General features: G+C 41.1%; 1 protein-coding gene across 1 annotated transcript; it reads left to right on the top strand.

Moving 5' to 3' along the window:
* Positions 1-1122: 1122 nt before the first annotated feature.
* Positions 1123-23979, top strand: jph3a (junctophilin 3a). Its single transcript, XM_022212763.2, has 5 exons — positions 1123-2548; positions 12360-13140; positions 14720-14844; positions 17183-18429; positions 22078-23979. Exons 1-5 carry the CDS (start codon positions 2167-2169, stop codon positions 22156-22158), a joined length of 2616 nt encoding a protein of 871 aa, XP_022068455.2. The 5' UTR covers positions 1123-2166; the 3' UTR covers positions 22159-23979.
* The last annotated feature ends 448 nt before the right edge of the window (positions 23980-24427 follow it).

Genomic DNA, 24427 nt, shown 5'->3' with positions numbered 1-24427 from the left:
TTTTGCTTACTATCTTATTATGGTAAATGCATTAGAAACCAGGCATTTCATTGAAAAAGAAAAAAAAGAAAACAATTTGGTTAAAAAATAACGACGAATATCTTGAAAGTGAATATGAAATGTATTTAAAATGAAACACTGATTCACTTCTAAATCTGATCAGTTTTTAAATGTGAGCCAGTCATACATGTAGCCCACTGAGTATTTGTTTAAAAATAATTAGGTATTAGTATATGCAAAAAAAATATGTAAATGTATTTTTTATGTTATTAATTGTATTTATGGGTAATTCCAGGATTGGAAGCCATCAAATTTCAAATACAGTAATCCATGTGCAAAATGCTATGACATGCAATTGTTGTGTAAATTTACTTGTGTGTATCAATTTAATACCACACTATTTTCCTAGTGACCTTTATTTGCTCTAGTTATGTGTTTCTGATGCTCATTATCTGTGTAATGAAGGTGGACTGTCGAGCAATTTCCTACTGCAAATATGAATATAAGTTGGAGTACCTGGAAAATTCTGAGACACTTTTTACCTCAATTTTAACTGTATTATCTCTTCTCCGATAGTTTCTGTTCATCGTTTGAATCCAGCAGGTCAGTGACTCACAGATTTCCAATATCAGTCATTGATTAGTAAAATAGTCACCAGCTGTAACGCTCCAAAAGTGAAGACGTCTGTGTTTGCTTGTGATTAAGTTCTTGCATTTTCACCCCACGCTCTCATTTATTTGCAGGTCTGTGGTCTTATTGCTCAGTGAAGCTCAGTGAAGTGACAGCTACACTCCATTGATTTGTCTTTCAAGATGACAAGCGGAAAAAAAGCTAACAGCTGTAAAAAAGACTAACAACAATTAGCAGGGGAGAGAGTGGCACGGGATCAGTGAGCGCACAAAACCTCCCGTTATCAGGAAAACAGATTGCTGACTGACCAGATTTCCATCTGGGAGGAGGAGTGTGAGAGCGAGAGGGTTGAAATGAGGCTGGATAATTAGGAAAAGCAGCCTGTATCCCCAACGGGAAAGGGAAGCGAGCCTCGTACATGCAGCTATTCGCACCATCCCTCTGTCTCTATCTCTTTAAGAGCCGCGAGAAGGAGTGTGTGTTCAGTGTGTGTGTATGTGTGTGTGTGGGGGAGGGGTATTGGCTGGGGTGGAACAGTCCTGTAATGAGCAGATTTTAGAGAGAGAGAGGCAGAGATAGAAAGAGAGAGAGAGAGGCCGAAAAACAAGAGAGGACAGATGACTTGGTGGAATTGGGATATTACCACAACAATCCAGATTTAGGCGAGCACTGGGATGGAGAGGACAAAGGGAAAAGAGGAGGAATAATTTGTTATTTGCTGCTCCTGCATCCTCATCATCTTCTTCAGGAGGGAGAGTCGTCTTTAGATCACAGCCGAGCAGAGAGAATGAGAAGGGAGGAAAAGGGAAGGAGATATTCACACTCCGTTATGTCTGCCGAGGCGTGTGTGCGAGTGTGTTTGGATGTGTGTGTCTGCTGAGCGTTAGCCTGGATTGCTTGTTTCCAGGCCATGCTATAGAGAAATATCTTCAACTTCCCTGCTCCTCTGCTCGTTTTTTTTTTTTTTTTTAAATGGCGTACCAGCGCAGCGGCAGCATCCCTGTCCTGTATCTGTGTGCCGGTGCGGCAGAGGTGGGGATGCTCTAATGTCTGATTGAGCCGAGCTTGGTCGCTGCTGCCGCCACCGCCGCTCTGAGGGCCTGTGGGACTGCTGGAAAAGCCTAGACCTCGCTTGTCTGGAGCGCCCCGCTGCACGGCCGAGGCGACAGGCCTGCGTGGAGCAGGAAGGTGGAGGAGGAAGTGGAGGAGGAGGAGGATGAGAAGCACTCTGAGCCTGCATGCCCATGGGAAGCAGCATGCACGGCCGCTGCGTTCGTCATTCCAGACCCATCGCTGAGGCTCGGATTGCTTCTCTGTCGTAAGGCGATGCTCTTCGGGCCGCGTCCTGCTGTTTCTAAAACGAGGAGCCGGTGTTTTGCATCCTAAACTAAGAGGAGAGGGAGAGTCGAGGCCCTGCACCTCCATGCTACCTGATCCAGACGAGGCCTCCTCCCTCCTTGCTCCTTCTGAGTGAACCGGGCCCTTGTTTTTTCTGTTTCTTGACGTTCTAAGGATTTGCCTAAACCTGTTTCATGCATGTCCACTGGAGGCAGGTTTGACTTTGATGACGGGGGGTCGTACTGCGGGGGGTGGGAGCAGGGTAAGGCCCATGGCCGAGGGGTCTGCACGGGGCCCCAGGGTCAGGGCGAGTACGCCGGCGCCTGGAGCCACGGCTTCGAGGTCCTGGGCGTGTACACGTGGCCCAGCGGGAACAGCTACCAGGGCACCTGGGCGCAGGGAAAGCGGCATGGCATCGGCGTGGAGAGCAAGGGCCGCTGGGAGTACAGAGGGGAGTGGACGCAGGGGTTCAAAGGTCGCTACGGGCAGCTGGAGAGCACGGCCAGTGGCGCCCGATACGAGGGGACGTGGAGCAACGGGCTGCAGGATGGATACGGCACTGAAACCTACTCTGATGGAGGTAAGGATGCTGAGCAGACTGTGCTTTACTTTATTCACCCACTAAGCACCAGTTTAGAGATCAGATCGGTCGGGTTTGACTCCTCTGAACAAAACGTCTCTGCGTGCCCCACAAACTGATTTTCAGGCTGCAAGTGGAGCAACTTGCTTACTTTGCCTGCTGCTGACACCCACTGTAACACATCTCCAATGCAGGCTACATAAATAATATGTAGGTCACATCCACATGCACAGATAGATTACTGAAGAGGCCTGCCGAGCGCCGCACCAGGGGCCCAGGGGGTCAGGAGGCCATACTTTGTATAGTGTGCAATAAAATATTGAGTGTAATATGTAAAGAAGAACCAGTGTGTATCCGTTGTACAGGAAGCTTTGGTCTGGGAACTTCTCATCACCTTCAGCAGAAACTAAATACAGTTAAGCTGCTGTTTTTCAACAGCAGCATCTGTGAGTTCAGCTTCATCTCCAAGATGTCACAGAAAGAAACAAAAAAAGACACAAAGACACAAAAACCAAGAAGTGAAGACACCAAAAAAATCTGCATGTAGACACAAATTGAATACAAAATGATGCAAAACAACTACAGATGCAAATTGACTGAAAAGTCATGTAAAACAACTAGGAAGTAAAATGAAAACAACGAACAGCAAAAAGACACAAAATCGTGCAAAAATTGTGATAAAGATACAAAACAATCAAAAAGGAAAGATAGACATGAACGCAAAGGAATACAAAAATGCGCAAAACAGTTACAAAAAAGAAATAAAGTGACGACAAAGACACAAAACCACCACAAAGAGGCACAAAGCAGTGACAAAACGCACCAAAAATAAAAACACAAAGTGATAAAATGAGTGACAAGAGATGCAAAACAACTACAAGACAACACAAAATGACCATAAAAAATACAGATGACTCCAAGGAAACACTAAAAGGTGCAAAGTAACAATAAATTGACTACAAAGACACACAAAACAATCAAGAAAACTCAGACACAAAGCACCCACAAATTTCACGACAAAGACAGGCAAAAAATTGACAAAAGACACAAATCAAGCAACAAAACAGAAACACGAGACTACAAAGAAATGCCCAGCAACTAAAGAAGCAAATCAAACTGCTACAAAAGAAAGTAAAATGACTTAAAAGAGACACGAAGAATTCAGAAACATATGCAAATGACTGCAGTTCGACACACAACGATGTAGAACAACTGTACAAAGACATAACACAACTGCAAAACAACCACAAAAAACCCTGGAGACACAAGCTGAATTCAAACAGTTAAGCATGGAGATGTGAGGCTGTAAATGAAGATGCTCTTATGTGTGTAGAGGTTTGTACGACTGTTTGTATTGGTGTTGTGCAGCTGTGTGTGCAAGTGTTATGAGGCTGTGTGTAGATGTATTGTGTATATCAAGGTGTTGTATGGTTGTTTGTGATGGTGTTGTAGTGCCGTGTGTGTGGAGATGTTGTGAGGCTCTGTGTGAAGGTGCTGTGTAGCTGTTTGTGAAAGTGTTGTGAGACTGTAGAGGTGTTGTATGGTTGTGTGCGAAGGTGTTGCAAGGCTGTTTTAAAGTGTTGTGCAGCTGTGTGTGAAAGTGTTACAAAACTGTGTGTGGAGGTGTTGTGTTGTGAAACCCGTAAAGGTGTTATGAGGCTGTTTTGGATGTGTTGTGAGGCTGTGTGAAGGTGTTGTGTTGTGAGGTTTTGGTGGGGTTGTTATGAGGTTGTGTGTGGAGATGTTGTGAGGCTGTGTGTGAAGGTGTTGTGTAGCTGTATGTGAAAGTGTTGTGAGGTTGTGTGTGAAAGTGTTGTGAGACTGTAGAGGTGTTGCATGGTTGTGTGTGAAGGTGTTGCAAGGCTGTTTTGAAATGTTGTGCAGCTGTGTGTGAAAGTGTTACGAAACTGTGTGTGGAGGTGTTGTGTTGTGAGGCTGTGTGTAGATGTGTTGTGAAACTCTAAAGGTGTTGTGACGCTGTGTGAAGGTGTTGTGTTGTGAGGTTTTGGTGGGGTTGTTATGAGGTTGTGTGTGGAGGTGTTGTGACGCTGTACATGAAGATGTGTGTATCACCTGCAGTCAGTTTGCGATTATTAAACAACAGCCGCTGTAAAAACAGGACGTGTGTCTAATATTAGAAATTAAACCATCACTCCTGTTTAGAAACACACTCTTATCAAAACACACCTTCTCCCCCCTGCATCACTCCCTCTGTGATGCAAGGTCTCTATGGCAACGCGGAGACAGCAGGTCAGCGTGTCACTGGAGACCAGCTCGAGGCTCTGCCGCTCTCCGATTGGCTCTCTGCTGCTGCCAATCTCTGTTTTTTCCCCTCACTTGTAATGTAGGCCGTTTGATAAGCAGAGCCCTCCCTCTGAGGACCCGGATGATGGAGGTCACTGAGAGATGCTGCTGGGGTGAAAATATGGTGCGTGTCGGTGCTCGATGTTGGAAATATTTCAAGCGGCTCCCAGCGAGAGCTTTAAGGCCGCGGCCGTCTTTTGCGTGCTCCGTTTGGAGACAGTGTAGAGAGGGGAAAAGATACTGCGTCACGCGACAGCTCCTCTCATTTCCGCTCACGTGGAAGACCGCCGACAGATGAATATAGCACGCACGAGCTGACACATTTTCCACAACCCAATAAATGTGCAGGTTTCCTCCATCTCACACACACACACACACACACACACACACACACACTGGCTGCCTGTCAACAGAGCGAGCGCTCATTAAAAATGATAACAGCCTAATAATAAGACCACATTATAGGCCACAGGCAGCCTCGTGTGAGCAGCAGGCAGGCCCGATTTGGTTTCAGCACCATGGACAGCTCTGGATCGGAGGAAGCATATTGGACCAGCAGGGTGGTGAAAATACAGGATACTTGACTGGATTCTGGTTCAGTAGAGACACAACGTTTGAATCCAGGACTCACTATTTATAGTTTAATGCACTTGCAGTTACATGCAAGAAACAGAATTTGATTACAAAGTGTATATCACAAAGACAGAAAACTAACAAAAAATCCACTAAGAGGCAAACCAACTACAGTCTACGACAACCACAGAGACCCTATATAACAACAAGACACAACAAACACAAGGCAGAAATTACTACAAATGCACAAAAAAACACAAAGAGATGTAAAAAGGTGCTACACAACTACTAAATAAAAGACAGTGACCACAAAGAAAACCAAAACAACTACTGAAAGATGCAAAATGACCACAAAGAGACAACATTTGAATCCAGGACTCATAGTTTATAGTGTAATGCACTTGCCAGTTACATGCAAGAAATGTATTTCAGTTACAAAGAGACTCAAAATGACCACATAGCTAACAAAAAATGCAGTGAGAGAGATACCGACTACAATCTAACACAGCCACAGAGACACTAAATAGCAACAAGGCACAAAAACAACAAGACAGTATTACAAATTCACAAATATGATATAAAAAAGCTGCAAAGTGTTAAACAACTACAAAATAAGTAAAAGTGACCTCAAAGAAAACCAAACAATAACAAAGAGATCCAAAATGACCACAAAGAGACACAAAACACATAAAATCAAGAGGCAAAGTGACAAAAAATGACTACAGAAACACAAAACAACTACAAAGAGGCACAAGTTACCTCCAAGAGATGCAAAAAGAGTCCAACGATACACACAAAATGACCACTTATAGACAAAAATGTCTATAAAGTGATGGAAACTAAGCACAAAGAAACAAAAATTCATGGCAGTTCCTTCCACTAAGTGACACAAAACAAGCCAAAAATTCACAGTGAGAGAAACCGACTGCAAAGTAAAACAATCATAAAGGAACACAAAACAACGAAGGACAAGAAACATAAAAAATCAAAAGGCAAAGAGGTAAAAGTGACTGCAAAGACACAAGGAAGAAGGCATTAACAGTGTTGATGTAATTACTGTAATTACAGCAGGAAGAGGCAAAGGTTACACACTTACATCGCTTATGAGGTTATTTCCTGTCCTACATGATGTAGTCATAATGAAGCTGGAACAATGGTAAACAAGCTAAATGACTACTGCACAGTTAAAGGTCTATGAAGGGAGATAATGTCATTTATGACCAAGATTTTGAGAATTTGTGGTTGGAGTGAGGCTAAGGCTTAAAATGTCCAAAGAAATGTATAAAATTCTCCTGCAGTGACAAATTATTGAACACAAAAATAACTAATTTGAAAAAATGACATCTTGAGCTTTGGTTTTCAAGGTTCCAGGGCAGCTGTTTGTGTCAATCAGTCACTTTCCTGACCATGCACATGAAAAAAAGAAAAAAAAAAACTGAATTATAAAGTTTTAAATATATGTATGTAGATTAAAAACCATAAAACTAGAGACTAAATGGTAAAAGCCAGAGGTTGATCTCATCTATTTAAATTTCTCTTTTTCTCTTTCTGGACTCTTATCAGTCCAGCTCTGACTTTGCAAACTACAATTTCTTGTGTACCGACTGCAAAAACAGCATCCTATGAAATTAGATGACAGAAAATGCTGTATAATGCTACTAGTATGCATGAAATTGGGACACGGTAATCCTATTTGCGGGTTTTTGGAGGCTTGAATGGCTTTCTGAAGGATTATGATTTGGGAATTAAAGAGAAAAAAAAAATATAGATAGATAGATAGATAGATAGATAGATATACATAGATATATACGTGTATCACTAATAATAATGGATGATGCAGAGAGGCCAGCAAACAGTAAAAGAAGGGCAGAGAACAGCCTGGGAGAGAGTTTGATTTCAGCACCACGGACAGTTACAATAAGCCCCACATGCAGCAGAACCACATAGTAATATTCATAGTATTTATGCCGTTAATATACAATAAATTACATCTCTGCAGCTTCTGAGCATTTCTGTTGGGTTTTGTGGTTTAATAGCTTCCATTAGACATGAAGTTAATAGAACTCTCACACTGCAACTGCTTAATTCCGTCAACTTTCCAGAATAAACATTCTCTAAATTAAACAAAACCACAGGCTCGCTGCTCGCTGCTCTCCATAGCACAGATTTCCTTCAAGAATTTCCTTTGGGATTAATAAAGTTTTATCTTAACACCAAACACTAAAGTGAGAAAACATTTTTTTCTAAATGCATTTAGATCTTTGGACAGCGTGAGGAAAGAGAAAAACATAATACAGATAAATCTTCCTCAAAAGCTGTGCCTTTCTGCGCTGATTGTCTGCAGCTTGTGTGGAGTAGAGCACACTGTGAATCAGACAATGCACTGATGACACACAGACTCGCGTCATTTCCTACAAAGTAATCAGCACATTCATTTCAAATCTGTAATTACAACGTTCCCGACCTCCCAACAAAGCAGAATGATGGTCGACAGCGGTAATGTTACTGACATGAGCCACACCCATCCTACAGTGGCAGCAGGCCAAGCAGGGCGTTCCACACATCCCTCTCCTCGGAAACGATTTCCAGCTTCTCCTGGGGATACCAGGGCGTTCCCGGGCCAGATGAGATATTTAATACCCCCCTTAAAGAATCGACACTTTAGCCTGTGGAGGGGTTTGTTATGTTGTTGGGGGCAATAACGCTTGGTAGGTTCACTCCGAGCAAAGTGAAGGGCAAAGCAAGAGTGATTGAAAACCAGCAACAAGAAAAATATTAACAGGAATAACACTTTACATGAAGTCTGCTAGTTAGGATTTATTCTGCTCACTGGGCCTGCAGACAGAGGCGACTGCTGTAGCTGTGCTGACTCCTGGGATTTTGTATTTTAGTGTTTCTACCTTGATATTTAGATTCGTCACACACATTTACAAGTTGAACAACAATTTCGGGTCTTTAACATTTAATCTTGTTCGGTAGATTCAAGACATCAGTCTTAGTTTTTTATTATAAAACACTTTGACTCTCCAGCGGTTGAATGCTCTATGTTGGTAGCAGTGACTTGACTATGAAGGTTTTATTGCTTTCTTTTACTTCTGCGTCTGTAGTCTTTTCGTTTCGAATTTATCTTAACTGTTGATAAGCTAGTTTTCAGCTTTCCTGCTTTTGTGTTGTTGGCCAAAGCTCTTTCTAAACACTCTGTTTTTTTTAAATGCAGATACATGTGTTGCTAAATTACAACACATTATGAGAAAATAAATGTAAGATATTTTATTTGACATTCATATAAAAAATAAATAGAACATGTTTTGTGTATACACTTAATATATTTGCGGACTCCTGCATAAGGCTGAGATATTTTCCTGATCTGATGTGAACTATTCTAATAACTGGTTCATATGAGAGGAGGTAAATAAACTAAGAAGTAGCTCCATGTGATTTATCAGATTGAAATTTTAGTAACACTTGCTGATTTGGTTTACTATCGATAAAGTATCCCTTAGTCACTGGCTGAGTCTAACTTTGCTTGAGGTTCAGGAAACGTTAACAAACCTGAATTTTTGGGTTTGGCAGCTAAAGAGGCAGATTTTTCTCCGTAGCTGGTGGAGACACAAAATGGAGCTAAAACAGAGGAAATTTTGCACTTAGAGTCATCAGGTAACCACACACACAACTTTAAATTTATGTTGAAGCTAATAAACCCACTGGGTGTGTAAATAAGTGTTTGCTAATGCATGTGGCGCCGCCCAAAAAGGTGTTAATGCAGTGCAAAGTGTAAATAATGTTTCTTCCAATTTAAATTAATGAGCTGAGTTTTATATTGTTTTGCTTGGAGTTTCGTCTCCAAGAGAATTATAAATATAATCAGACATATTATCCATTTTTGTGTGAGAACAATATCTTGTGAAACTTGACCCTTCATGTTTTCAAATATTAATTTAAAAACACAAAGTACGAATTTGTGTCCACATGATCCCATTTTTCTGACAATCTGACATTGAGTGTTTGTCAATTTGGACTGAACTGAATACATCGTGACATGAATAATGTAAGTGCTATAGGATTAAAATCAATATGTGGCAACCTTTACTAGGTTTTATCTGCTTTTAATCATTTGCATAATGTTTTAAAATGTCTTTTTTAATATTTTATCATTGCTCTTTTTTTAAAGCACCTTCTAACTGCAGTTCTGAAAGGTGCAAAAGAAATAAACTAACTGGGGCAGAAAAATAACAGATTTACACCTGATGCTAGTGTTTAAACCAGTGTCGCCGTTCAAATTTAGTATGAATGATCAATGACTTTGGTTTCAGTTACAGCTGAAACAATTATCTAATTACTCAGTAAATCCAAACTACTGGCTGTCATTAGGATAATCATTTGTCGTAAAAACACGTTCTCTGTAAATTTGCTGTTTTTCTGTGTTTTGTGCCACTATAAACTGATCATCTTTTAGTTTTGGATGCTGTTTGGACAAAAGAAGCAACTTGAAGACACAGCTTTATTGTATTGTTCCAGATTGCCCATTTAATTGAGCAAATAATCGTTACTCGTGGCTCCAGTTTCAGTCACCTTTCCTGATTGATTACTTTTAACACTGAGTCAGTAGTAGCAGGAAACACAGAGCCCAAATTGCACGAAGCGAGTGTAGACAGCTGTTAAAACATCTCTCATAACAAAAAAAACCTCTGCAGCTTTGTCAGCAAGAGCAGCTGAGCTCTGCTGTAAGTGAATCTGACAAGCTCGCGAGGTGAACAGGAGGCTGTCGAGTTTCCTGCCCAGAAACATGAAGCTGACTCTGGAGCTGCTTCACCTCTTGTTCTGAACCACCGGCGGGATTTGATGAGAGGCTGGCGAGTGTAAGACCTCTGACTGCTGTAGACCTGTTTAAAAGTTTCTCCCAGGAGGTCGCCTGTTTCCAGTTGGTCTGGGTGTTAGTATTTTTTTTTGTTTAGTTTCTTCTATTTGTTTATCTTCCTACCTCCATCTAATCTGCTGAACCTTTACCAGCTCAGGCATAAAGATTCACTCACTGAACACCACACATTGGCCTCCTTTTAAAATGCTAAATAACTGGGTTTCCTTCGTTTATTTTCAGAGCTTTCATGTTGTGCCAATATGCCTCAGTTTGGCACAATAGCACTTTACAGATTTTCTTGCTGGCGTTCACATAAAACCGGATGAACACAAATCTTTTAGATCAGTCGCTCGTCTCTGAACGTCTTCCTCACACGGATCGAGGAAGATTGAGGTTTATTATCTGTGTCTCTTTTCTGAGTCCACATGAGGGGAAACATTTTTAGGCTGATGGAAGGTTGTAAAATCTCCAGTGAGTCCTGCATTCAGCCGTAACCTTGAGAAGCTTTTAGCGTTGAGCTTCTGTTTCATTTAATGGAAGTTTTGAGGCTACAACTGGTTGTAATTTAACCCTCTGAACTCCAGACAGTTTGTGGGAGTATTTTGCTCCTGCCACATTTTTACTCACTTTACCCTCATTTGCACTGCAGTATAAACCTCTATGGAAACAACACAACCATGACTAGAAGTAGAGAGAACTCAGAAATGTGTATTGTGCACGATGACTCCAGATATTACAAAAAAGAAAAGATGTTGAATTTCTTTAACAAAAATAAACATGGAATCAGAATGTACAACATTTTTCCAAGTGCCCAGGTGACTTGCTGCAGATATTTTACTGTTTACATGTTTGATTTGTTTCCATACATGCCTCATCTTTACTATGTGTATACACTTCCTGCAGTTCAGCCGAAAACTCTCAGACTGAGCTATTAATGGTTTTTCAGTTGTGTGAAGGAGCGCAGAATATTTTAGTTGTTTATTTTACAGGATCTTGTGCAAACGTTCCATTTTTAGCTAATGTTCAAATGAGACACGCAGAACACAGTGATTTTGACCAAATATCATGAATTTAAGCTTAGATTTGCTCAATTTTCCAAACATCACACAGTATTTGTTAACTTGAAAGCTGAAAAATCAACAATTCTTTCTGTTTTTACATTTTCTGACTCTAGTGAATGGTGTCATTTGCGCTTTTTTTTAAAGATAGCTTGAATTTCAAAAGTTTGGGGTTCTGATACAGCTTTGTAGCAGTTAGATACTGATATATGTGACATTCCTCTGAATGGTATACAGTCTATTTCCACAGCTCTGTTTTAGCACTGGGCTGCACAGTGTAGTAGTGGTTAGCACTTTTGCCTTGCAGCAAGAAGATCCCCGGTTCAAATCCCGGCCTGGGATCTTTCTGCACTGAGTTTGCATGTTCTCCCTGTGCATGCGTGGATTTTCTCCGGGCACTCCGGCTTCCTCCCACAGTCCAAAAATATGCTGAGGTTAATTGGTTACTCTAGGTGTAACCATAGGTGTGAATGTGAGTGTGATTGTTTGTCTGTATATGTAGCCCTGCAACAGACTGGCAACCTGTCCGGGGTGTCCCCTGCCTTCGCCCGAGTCAGCTGGGATAGGCTCCAGCACCCCCTGTGACCCTAGTGAGGATAAAGCGGTGTATAGAGAATGGATGGATGGATGTTTTAGCACTGGAGAATGGTCTGACTGCACCTCATTATCATTCCTGAGTTATTGCACAAACGCTGGGAGGTTGTTTCCTTTAGTACAGGGCATTGTGAAGATGGCAACACATCGATAATGGAAGGGGAGGTGAAAACCATATTGAAAACGTGGCAGACATACCTGAGATCTACATCCACTGAGCCAAACTACTAATATACTGAGCCTGCAGAAGCTCAGTGGCACTCAGTAGTACATTAAGGTTTCAGACTCAGAAAGTTGAGGTCATCTTGGCATCTATAAAATGTTCTTTGAGATGGTTAGAGAGTAGTGATTTATCGTGGGCACTGTAATGTACTTTTTTTTTTACAGCTCACAGCTCATGTCTGACTCTCACTTTCACTTTCAGGAACCTACCAAGGCCAGTGGCTGGGAGGGATGCGTCATGGTTACGGAGTACGGCAGAGCGTCCCGTACGGCATGGCGGCTGTCATACTCTTCCCCCTGCGAACATCCATAAACTCCCTCCGTTCCGAGCACAGCCACGGCCCTCCGGCTGCGCTGGAGGACGGCGCTGCCACCACACCCACAGATGGGGTGGTGGCCGGGCTGGCAGGGAGCCCGGTGGGGCGGGGCGGCTTCGCCCTGACGGCTCCAAGTGAGGCCGAACGCCAAAGGAAGCGAAAAGGACGCTTCCGGCAGTCCATCCTGAGTGGCCTCAAGCTTCGGCGCTCCGAGTCCAAAAGCTCTCTGGCCAGTCAGCTCAGCAAGCAGAGCTCCTTCTGCAGCGAGGCCGGCATGAGCACCGTCAGCTCCGCGGCGTCCGACATCCATTCCAATGCCAGCGAGAGCGAGCAGGGAGCCCCAGTGGACGCTACCGTTACAGAGATGTACGCAGGAGAGTGGCGGAGCGACCAGAGGGCTGGCTGGGGCGTGAGTCGGCGTTCGGACGGCCTGCACTATGCTGGCGAATGGGCGGGGAACAAGAGGCACGGATATGGATGCACCACCTTCCCTGATGGCACCAAGGAGGAAGGAAAGTACAAGCAGAACGTGTTGGTGAGCGGAAAACGCAAGAACCTGATCCCACTGAGGGCCAGTAAGATCAGAGAGAAGGTGGACCGGGCGGTGGAGGCTGCCGAGAAGGCCGCGGACATCGCCAAGCAGAAAGCAGAGATCGCAATGTCAAGGTAAGATGTACGCACCATTTTATACCATCTGGTTTGGTATAACATGGTCACATCACAGGTCTGTGAACCAATCAACTGAGTTTTTACCAGCTATGGTGGCTCCTACATAATTATTTTAAATCAGATCTATTTATTAATTCACAAACTGAGACGCTTTAAATGTTGTTTTGAGCTTAGCAGGTTTGGTTTTGGTTCAGTGGGGGCCCTCTGCAAATGTTTGCCCATGAAACACTTAAAAGGCGAATCCGGCCATGTGTTTGTGTTACACTCCTCATAAATATTTGCTCAGAGTAATAAATGTTTAATGTCAAAGAGACCAAAGGTACTCTGTAGTATCTATTTCATGAGGCAGGACAAGCACATCCAAATCAGACTCCTGCACACTATCTAACCTGCAAAGGTATTTTATTTGCACAACATTTTGGTGCTTTGCCTTCATCAGGGAAATTGTAATATCAAAGAGAAAAACTTTACCACCTTTAACAGCCGGATGGACATCATGTCGGAAATAATCTCTGTGCAAAAACTAATTACTAAATGGCCACAGGTTGTGATAAATCTTTATTAATGCTTTTAATAAAGATTTACAAAAGAATAAACAAAAAGATAAACTTTTAAAAAAACTACACTTTTCATGACCATGGTCATATGCAGAAACATTTTTATTGGATTGTAGATCAAGAAATAATAGTTGTTTAGTCACATGTGTTGTTTTTAATGTCTTAAGAGAAGTTAGAATCACATCTGAAAAATACCACCTGTAACTTCATCAGAACTTTGTTTCAGTCCATTTTCTTCTCTCTTAAAAACAACAAAACACCTCAAACAAAATTACACAAAAGAAATATATATATATACACACACACACACACACACACACACATATATATATATATAAATTATTTGTTTTTTGTAGCAAAAAGACACTACATCTATAATTTTGTAATACAATCTTGTGTTATATAATGATGATTAAACTAAGTCTTGAACCTTGAAATCTAGAATCTGGAGTTAATATTTAATATCAAATGCAAAAACTTCCAACAGACTTAACAGGAAAGGATATCATTTATGGAATAATTTGTTTACCAAGATTCAATATAAATATATATGTGTTATGATAAAACTCTACAAAAAACATAAAATAACTAATTAAACATATGACCAGTAAGGATGCAATGTTAATGGCCATAGTAAACATTGTGTGAAAGTATTTGTTGTTGGATTGAAGCACAAATAATACTTGTTGATGACTGTTGTGCTTGTATAGAGAAGATTTTAATTAAACCTTTCAAACCTGCCTGTTAAACATTTACCTCCATGTCAGCCTATTTTCTTCTGTGTTAACAACAATTAAACGTCCAAAACAAGAGAAGAGAAGCAAAAAAAAGACAGCCAAATCAATGTGCTGAAAAATGTTGATGACTGAGCTTCAATAATCAGATTTCCTTTCCTGGATGCAGGACAACAATTTTGGTGTTAAATGAGGTCAAACAAAGCAGAACGCCGCAGATACAGAATCAACAACCTTTAAATCTTCAGTGATTTTGACTTCAGTGTTTGTCCCTGTCCTGTTCAGAATGAGCCACGCTCGTGGGAAGGCCGAGGCGGCTGAAGGAGTGGCGCAGAAGGCCATGGAGGAGTGCCGACTGGCCCGGATAGCTGCCAAAGAGCTCTCGCCCTCCTTTCACATCTATGGCAATGGTGAGTGAACTGGGTTGACTTTTAATTACAGCAAACTTCAGCTTACGTACATGCTGCCCTAAAAAAAAAACCACACAGGACATACACATGTGGTAAAACCTGAGGTTTGAAAACTTTATGATATAATAGAAAAGTATATTTTATGTAGAGAAACTCTGGCAGAAGCAACACTACATAAACTAGTGCTGCTAAAAGCTAACTAGCTTAGATTAGCAGAGGAGCAGTAACTGCCAGCTTTTTAGTCTCTGGCTTAAGCTAATATTCAAAACTACAAATCTGACCAAAATTTAAGACTGTGACATTTTATTTGACTTTATGTTTATAAAACATTAGGCATTTTGTGTTCCCAAAGCAAAGAATATAAATTTAATCGGTAAAAAAAAGGGACAATCCCAGCACTGGGCTAGTTGAAGCTAGCTAGTTTGAAAGCATTAGCTAAAGCTAGTTTACTCATTTGTTGATTTTGTAGTGCTGCTAAAAGCTAAACTAGCCAAGAATAGTAGAGTAGCAGCAGCTGCCACTCTTATATTCTCATACTGCAGTAAAATTCATGTAGTTTTTTCTAAAATACCTTTAAATCACATGCATTTACTTACAGATATACTTCTTTAACGAGCTCATTGCTTCACTAACAAAGAACGCTGCAAGAACAGCCTATTTAGATTCAAACTACAAATTTAATCAGACTTTGCTACAATGAAAAAATACTATGGTGTGTTAGAAATGTGTATTTTTTTGTGGAAAAAGCAAAAAAAAAAAAAAAAAAAGAGTTGAAAACCAAACAGCAGTGATTGCACTTTGGCTATGGCTAGTTCAACTGGCTAGTGATATAACCTTAGCTAAAGCCATCTTAACTTTTTCTTTTTTACTGGATTTTGTATTTTTTTTTTTTATCAATTATGGTGTTTCAACATGTTACAAATAAAGCTTGTTATATGACACAAACACATAATATAATGCATCATGAAAAACATAACAGTAGAACAATAAAACGTGGTAACGGTGCTACAAGCTAACTAACAGCTAACGCAGCAGAGTAGCAGTAGCTCCTGGTTCTGCATCATCTGCCTCCAGTAAAATTAATGTGATTTTATTTGAACAAACTACTTTCAAAGCATGTATTTACGCTCGAACGTGTTACTAATAAAGTTGATTATAAAAATGCAGTGGAATTAGAGCTGTGTAACTTACATTTCTGTTGAACAGTTTGGCTAAGAGATGTCTTAATATTTGTCAAAACTGCCCTATAACTTCTGGCTATCTGTTTTGAAAAAAATAGTGCAGGAATAATAATGTAATTTCAGTGAAAACAACTTTTAAAAATATTGCACTAACAACAAACTGAGCTGAAAATTAAAATCCTGTATGAATACCAGATATTTTTTTGTCTGTCCAGCTAGTAAATGTAGTATTTACTAAGTGAACATTATCAGATCGGATTAATTAGCATTTGTGGCTAATCGGTTTGTTACTCCACATTCTATAAAATAGCACCTACATCAGTTCACAGAGAAGGAAGTAAGAGCTATAGTCCTGCTAAAAGGTAGCTATCATATACTTTAATTTCATGTGGTTTGGTGGTTAAACTGATTTAATACACACACACGTGATGTGTCATCTTGAATTCATATAAAACTCGATATTTATCATCTTTGGACTGTAAACAATAATCAAACTGAAGTTAATTTCTTTTTAAAAAGTCTGTTGGTAGGAGAACAGTGCAATATCTGCAGGTTTTAGTTATTTTGTTGGACCCATGGCAAATTATTTTTGGGGGGTAAATGAATCAGACTGTAAAGACAAAATGAAAGCAGAACAACCTTCCAGTGTGCCTACAGTTTTCTGTCCAGCCTGAAAACTTTAAACCCTTTTTTCTCAGCTTCACTGCTTCTATTGTAATCTGCCTTTCAAATTTCCCCACAGAGACCTGCTTTGTAACAATTAGTCATGAGTCGTGACTAAATTATGCAACTGGACTCATTATTTTATTGTAAAATCTATATAAAGGCATGGATAAGTATCTGTACTTAAGATGTATTTCAACTGTGAGTGCTTGCTGTACAGTGTGCACAAGGCTTGGTGTTACTATACATATTTTGATCTCACAACAAACACCAAACTACAAAGGATTAGCCTGCGAGAATTCAAATTAAATCAAATATATTCGCTTCCATAATCCTCTCTAAGCCAGCAGCACAAGATCCATTTGTCTGCGGCTCTCCTCTGCTTTTGTTGCCCTGCATGCCAATAACACTCAAACACGCTCACACTGTAGGTTTCTGCTGTGGATCGCTGCCAAATCACTTCACCAGCGCTTCTCTTCCTACTGTTCTCGTAGGGCTCGAATGTCAGAGGCCCAAGCACCAGGACGCCAAGGACAAAGACCATGAGGTCATCTCCACAGGAACAGACAGTCCGGAGCTGTGCACTCCGGACACCACGCCGCCTGTGATAACACCTGATCTGAGCCCCGTGCTGAGCGTGCCCACTTCGCCCCCCCACAGCCCGCCCAAACACACCCACCGCCCCAGAAATGCTTGCTTCATGCGTCAGAGCGCCGTGGACGATCAGGGCGGGGCGGAGATCCAGGTGCTGGTGGAGGGGCGGGGCGTGGAGCTGCCCAGGGGCGGTGCCAACAACTGGACTGATGACATGTATCCGGACCGAGGAGGCAGCAGCCGCTCCACCACGCCGTCCCTGCTGGAGGAGCAGGAGGGCCAGATCAACGGCCACGAGCAAGCCCCTTTACCCAACCACAAACCGCGGGAGAAATCCCTGTCCAATCACAAGTCCCGGGAGCACGCTTCCTCCTACCGAGCGTGGGAGCACTCCTTATCCAACCAAAAGCCCTCCAAGCATGCCTCTTCCAATCACAAGTCGAGGGAGTACTCGTCGTCCAATCACAAAACATGGGATCATTCTTCCACCAATCACAAGGCCTGCGAGCATGCCTCTTCCAACTACAAGCCGCAGGTGCACATTTTATCCAATCACAAGGCCTTGGAACATAACATGTCCAATCACAAGACTTCTGAGCATGCTTCTTCCAATCACAAGTCCCAAGATTATATCTCCTCCAATCACAATGCAAAGGACCACGTCTCTTCTAGCTACAACCCCCGAGAGCATGTCTACTCCAACCACCATCCAAAGCAGCACAACCCCTCCAACCACAGGCTTAACGAGCATGCTGTAATCGACCAAAGGCTAGACGGCCTCACCGGGGGCTGGACTGCTGAAAGCACCCTGAGGTGGAGCCCGGCCCACTCGCGCCTCACGGAGCAGGACGAGGAGAGGATGAATGACTATACGGTGGACATGAGGCTCCAGTGTCCGGACACACAGACGTCTCGGGGGCTCAGCCAGGAGTCCCCGGCCCCCAAAAACAACCGGCTGCGATCCCGAGGCCTCCGGCCGGTCAGAGAGGGATCCATGGACTCTGTACAGATGCTGGACAACCTGAATGTGGGGGCAGAGCTGGAGGAGTGGCCGCTGCACAGGGACCTCACCCTCTCCCCTCCCCTAAAGTCTCAGCCCATCACTCTGGAGCAGGAAGGAGAGCATCTCACCCTCAAATCAAACTCAGTGAGTCCACACACCTCTATCTCCATGAGGACCTGTAGCAATAACTCATAACTTTCACATTTAACAGATAATTCTTACAGTTTTTTTATGATAGTACACTGACAAACGTGTGAGTAACGCAAAAGGCAACACAGATGGTGGTGAGATAGGTAACAAAACCAGTGTTGAAGGGCTTTTTTTACAAGTCAAAGTCATGCATTCAAAATGTTTCTTAACTAAAAGCATCAGGCATCAGTAAATCCCAGTTAATGAAATTCAGCTTTTTCACAATAAAAGCTGACAAGCCCGAAGTTTTGAAGAGTTTCACTGTGAAAATTTTGATCAACAACTTGAAAGAAGAGGAATAAATCAGAAACTGATATCAGTGTTTTCTAAGGGGTGAAAGTGAGAATGATGAGTATGATGTGACTCACCAGTTAGATATCAGATAAACGCCAAGAAGGTTTTGGATTTTTCCAGAGACGGTGTTAGATAAGTGACAGTTGGATTACTTTTCCAAGCCTGGACGAACATAAAACCCTCCCGAGTTGAATCATCAGTGCAAACGATGAATAAACTGTGTTAGAAAATGTCCAGTTTTTTGATAAGATTTCAGAGGCACAAGCCTGTAGATATGAAACACAAGGAGAGAAGTTAACTCCTGCTCCAATGGGCAATTCATTGAAGCGTTCAGAAAGCTATGTAGACGTAAAGACTTTATACCTTCACACCCCACAGCAACAAGCAATAGAGGATGCCTTTGTGTTTGAAATGACTGTTCACTTAAGCTTTTTGGGAGATCGATACATTTACCAGCACAAGACTCAGAATAACAACAAAGAGACTAATAATTACTACGAAGAGACTCAAAATTACTACAAAGAGACTAATAATTACTACAAGGAGACTAATAATTACTACAAAGAGACTATAAAATGACCACAGAGAGATAAAGCAGTTACAGGGAGACTCAAAATGACCAAAAAGAGATACAATATGGCAACAAAGAGAAACATATTGATCCCAAAAGATTCTGTCTTTGGCTACAGAGAGATTTGAAACAACTATAAAGAGACACAAACTGACTACAAAAAGACTTAAAATGACCCGAAAGAGGCACAAAACATCAATGAGACACAAGTTGGATTACTTTTCCAAACAACAACAAGCAATAGAGGGGCTCTGACCCAGTGGATACCTTTGTGTTTGAAATGACTGTTGACTTTAGTTTTTTGGGAGATCAATACATGTACAAGCACATGACTCAGACTAACTACAGAGACTAATAATTACTACAGAGAGACTCAGAAGTACTACAAAAATACTATAAAATCACCATAAAGAGATAAGACACATACAGAGAGACTCAAAATGGCCACAGAGAGATTCAAAATTGCTACAAAGAGACTCAAAGAAACTATGAAGAGACACAAACAGACTACAAAAAAGACTTAAAATGGCTCTATAGAGGCACAAAACAACAACACAACACAAAAATACTACAGAGAGACATAGCATGATTACTGAGAGATGCAAATAGACCACAAAGAGACAGAAAATTACTGGGAAAAAAGACACAAAACAAATACAAAGAGGCAAAAACAACTCCAAAAAGATACAAAATAACCAAAAAGATGTGTTGTCAGGTCTGTAGCGCCTGCTCTTATATAAGGAGGTGAAGAGGCCCTTTTACATGACTGTTACCTCATAATCCGTCCATGCAGCAGGCTCCTGGTGTAGTATTCAGCACCATCTGACTACTATAATGTAAAGCTGTAGGATCTTACATTATCTGGAGCAGCCTTGTTTTTCTGTGCTAACAGTTTGTTCGGTTTTGTTATTTCACATAAACATGAGACTCCCCTGGATGATGCAACACTCATGGTGAACGCCGCTGAATACTACAATACCCATGAGCCTCAGCTTCTATCTCTGTGTAGAATCAGGCTCTCTCTCTCTCTCTTTCTCACCTCCCTACATCACACCTCCTCAGTAAACATTAACACATGTGGTGTTGTTGTAATCAAGAGGAACTTGTCTTTACTAAATTTGCATTAATTTTAATGTGATTTGCACATAAATCACACCAGTGAGGCCTAAACACGCCTTGTTGTTCACGGTTTTGACCCTTTGTGAGGCACTTTTAACACTTTCACTGAGCTGCAGAAACTAAAGTGTTGCTTTTGCACCACTGAAAGTTATTACACAGCTGTACGCGTTGTTCTGTACATTTTGGAGACGGAACATTTGTCCCTTTTGTAGATCTACTATAGAAACTGACAGATTTTTTTGCTGTCTTCATTTTTAAGGAGAATGTTTGTGGGTATTTTTACAATATTTACTGACTTTGTAGACCCGCTGCTCTTTTTCTCTATCACCTGTAATGTTTCTGGTACTTCTAAGAGAAACTTTAAGATTATTCCTCACTGGAAAAACCTTATTTATGTATATAGTTGACGTGGTTGAGGAGCCACAGCCAATTTAATTACATTTTTGCTGTAAAATGGCTGAAATTGAGAAGTTTAAGCATTTAAAACAGCAAATGTTGAACCAAAGTTTAGTATTATAAATTCACTTAGCGCGTTTAATTATTAAGGCAATATTACATGCCATATCTAATAGGGGTGTAACGAAATTTCGCGAAATAAAAATTGACAAAATAAAATTCAAAGACGCACGAAATATAAGCATGAAATAAAAAACGCAAAGGGGCGCTGCGCACCACTGAGACTGATTATTTTTGACCCTCCTCGCCTACCGTAGCAAAACACTCACTTCAAAATGGAGGAAGACGAGGTTGAGGAATTATCTGACGCTCCTTCGTCAAATAAATCGGTTGTGTGGACCTATTTTGGCTTCCTATGTAAACGACGAGAGAACGGTGAGAAGATTGCGGATAAAACAAAAACCGTGTGCAAAATATTTTTTTTCAAAGAGCATTTATTTTCTACTGATACAGCATTATTTTTTGTATGTCTGCATAAGGAAGAAAATAAAGAAAATGAGATTTTTGCATAACTTCCTACTGTTGGGGATTTTCTTTAATCTTTATTTCATATTGTGAGTATTTCGTATCGTGAGCCCTGTTTCATGTTTCGTATCGTTTCGTGAGTTGACCATTTCGTTACACCCCTAATATTTATAGACTGACTAATTTAATTATTGTGTAGACCACACAATATGTAAAAAAAAAATGTCTTTTCTGTTTTCCAATGGCTCTTGCCTGAAGTTAGGAGGTCACATGATGCAATTTTCAGCTCTGTGATTGGACGGTTGTTGCTGAAATGCACATTGGGAGCCATAGTTACCATTTCCCTTGATGTTTTTAGGTCAACAAGCTTTGACTTTTTATCAAAGAACCAAATTGTGTGAAAAATCAACAGGACTTTTCATTTTTTTTGCAACTGTTTTAACTCAACTCAGTCATGAAGCAGCTTAAATGTGCACTCAGGAGCCCCATCTAACATAGTAGCATGTACTGTTAGCATGCTAGTTACATGCTAATGCAAATCTAGCCTCAAGAACCAGTGTTTTATCGGTTTATAATTGCCATCTGTCTGCTGCAGTTGAATCTCTGGCTCATATTTCTGTCTAATAATCTGATTTAACTGCATGTGTTTTCTATAACTGGACTAACTTCCTCTTCTTCTCTCCTCTCTTTTCTCGCAGGGCTCCAGCTCTATTCTGGTGGTTATGGTCATTTTACTCAATATTGGAGTAGCCATTCTTTTCATTCACTTCTTTATTTAAGCTTATACAGGTATGAAGATCTACTAAGACTTATTGATAACTACGGTATATTATATTATTACTTACTGAGACGGACATTCTGCCTATTCGACTGGAGCCCGCAGCCCAAGTGACGGACACAGCAGAGCCTTTCTATCGTTGCTACCGGTCTTTCCACCTCTGTTCAAGCCCTTTTCAGTTTCTACAAAAGCACTGTTCCTTTTCAAATGCTTATTTTTGAGCTTGCAAACCATACAGGGGAAAAAGGAAAGAGGCGGTTGAAGTAAGAGGAAGTAAAGAGCGCAGCTTTAAACCAGTCGTCCATCACCGACAGGTCAATGGACTGGAGATGGCACAGGCAGTGTTGCCCATTTTTCCACCAGTCTAGACGAGAATATAGCAAACACCCCCCCCCCCCCCCCCCCCCTTTGTTTCCTGGTTATCATGAGAAAAAAACCATGCTAACCAAGAGAACACACTCCATCCCAACACCTCCCCTTTTTTGCCTTTGAACCCTTTTCCCCTTCTCAGTCCGATCCACCAGTCTCTATTCGCACTATGCGCTACGTACAGAACTATGCTGCAAGAGTAGATCCATTTTAAAGGGCTCCGTCATTATTCTTTTATTCTTTTCTTTTTTCCAAACTACACGGACACACACAACCATTGCATGAGGCTGTGTGGGGTTTTAAAAAGTGCATTTTCTATCCCTTTAACATCACTGTTCTGTCTTCATTTGTGCGCACTCCATCCTGTTTGTGTCACCGCGCCGACGCCACCACCACCACCGCTCCACTTCCACGTTTTCCAACCAAAATCGCAGAATCTAAGGAAAAAAAAAAACAACACACAAGATATCACGTTTGAAATCAAATGTCAGCGACCAAGTCTAATCCTCGAGGAATTTATTACGAGTGGGAATTTTATGTGGCACCACAAACACACACACACACACACACACACACATACACACAAACACACACATTCGCACGCAAACTTTAAAAATACAAAACAAAAAAAACACAACATAGAACACATTAAACTGCTGACAGACTGAGGAGGATTCAGCCTTGCCCCTTTGTACAGCCTTGAGACTGTTATGTTATAACCACTAATTCTACTATATATGTGTATGTGTCATTATTATTCAGAGTTTGTTACTTTTCTGCAGTTTGCAAGAACAGAGAGAATGCTGAGTGCCTCGTATTTATTCATTTCCCGTCTTTATTTAAACCCAACCCCCGACGTCAAAACACCCCGCCTGGGTAGGCTTAAGAGGAGACGAATAACCTTCAAAATTTACAGAAAGGTGATCCTCCACCCCCTTTTCCCTCCTCCTCCCCTGCCGCCTCACCCACCTCCAACACCCTCCACCCCTGAAATGGCATGCACTGTTTTGTCTCCCAGTCAAAAAGGGAAAAATGGGGTTTCTAACGGTGTCATTTCCAGACACGTTTCTCTGGGTTTTTTTTGTTTGTTTGTTTTATTTTTTGGGCCGGATGAGATTTTTTTCAGCATGTTTGTTTAGCCTGCTCAATCTGGTGTCAGTTTGTGAGTTTCTCCCTCTCGTCTCTCTTATCCAGCAACACGAGGCTACGTGAGACGTGGAGAGCAGTGTAAAATACAACGCTAGCTTTTAACTCTCAGTGGATACCGACATGTCCTGAGTTTATGAATGATATAAAAAGAAACTCTCTGCTACTGTATGTTTTATACTTCGCACCCAGTGGCATCATCATGTTGTGACATCATTGCATGCCCGAGCATGCTCTTTCTTACTCTTTGGTTTATGAGGTTGTTTCGAAGTTAATGTGGAGAAAATAATGAAATGTTTGAAATTAACGAGTCTGGTGTGGTTATTACCGTGGTTAATGATCCGAAAACTTCTAAAAGCTACATGTTAAGGTGTTTTAACCCTCGTGTTGTCCTGCGGATCAAATAGACCCATTTTAAAGTTTGAAAATGTGGAAAAATATATTTTCACAGTGAAACTTCTGATGTCCACATTTTCAACATTATTGGGAAATTTTAGATTTTTTTTTTTTTGGTGGAAAATAAAGAAATGTTAAAAATGCTTCTTAAGAGCATTCACAAAAAATCTTTTCTGTGAATGTTCTTAAAGGAAATATTTGAAGTTTTCTTGATATATACTGTATGTAATCACTTTAGATATTTTTTGGAAGATTTTTTTTTATCATTTTTAAAAAATATTTACAAGAATTTTCTTGCCAAATTTGAAGGATTTTTTTTCAATTTAAAGGGAAACTTTTAAGGAATTATTGGAATTTTC

This window comes from Acanthochromis polyacanthus, chromosome 2 (assembly GCF_021347895.1).
Source record: "Acanthochromis polyacanthus isolate Apoly-LR-REF ecotype Palm Island chromosome 2, KAUST_Apoly_ChrSc, whole genome shotgun sequence".
NCBI lineage: Eukaryota > Metazoa > Chordata > Actinopteri > Pomacentridae > Acanthochromis > Acanthochromis polyacanthus.
This window is presented reverse-complemented; position numbering and strand designations above follow the sequence as displayed.

Coding starts and splice junctions, on each gene's coding strand:
- jph3a (XM_022212763.2), top strand. CDS start 2,167: ATGTCCACTGGAGGCAGGTTTGACTTTGATGACGGGGGGTCGTACTGC. Junction 2,549..12,359: donor TGAAACCTACTCTGATGGAG/GTAAGGATGCTG, acceptor TTTCACTTTCAG/GAACCTACCAAGGCCAGTGG. Junction 14,845..17,182: donor CTTTCACATCTATGGCAATG/GTGAGTGAACTG, acceptor CTGTTCTCGTAG/GGCTCGAATGTCAGAGGCCC.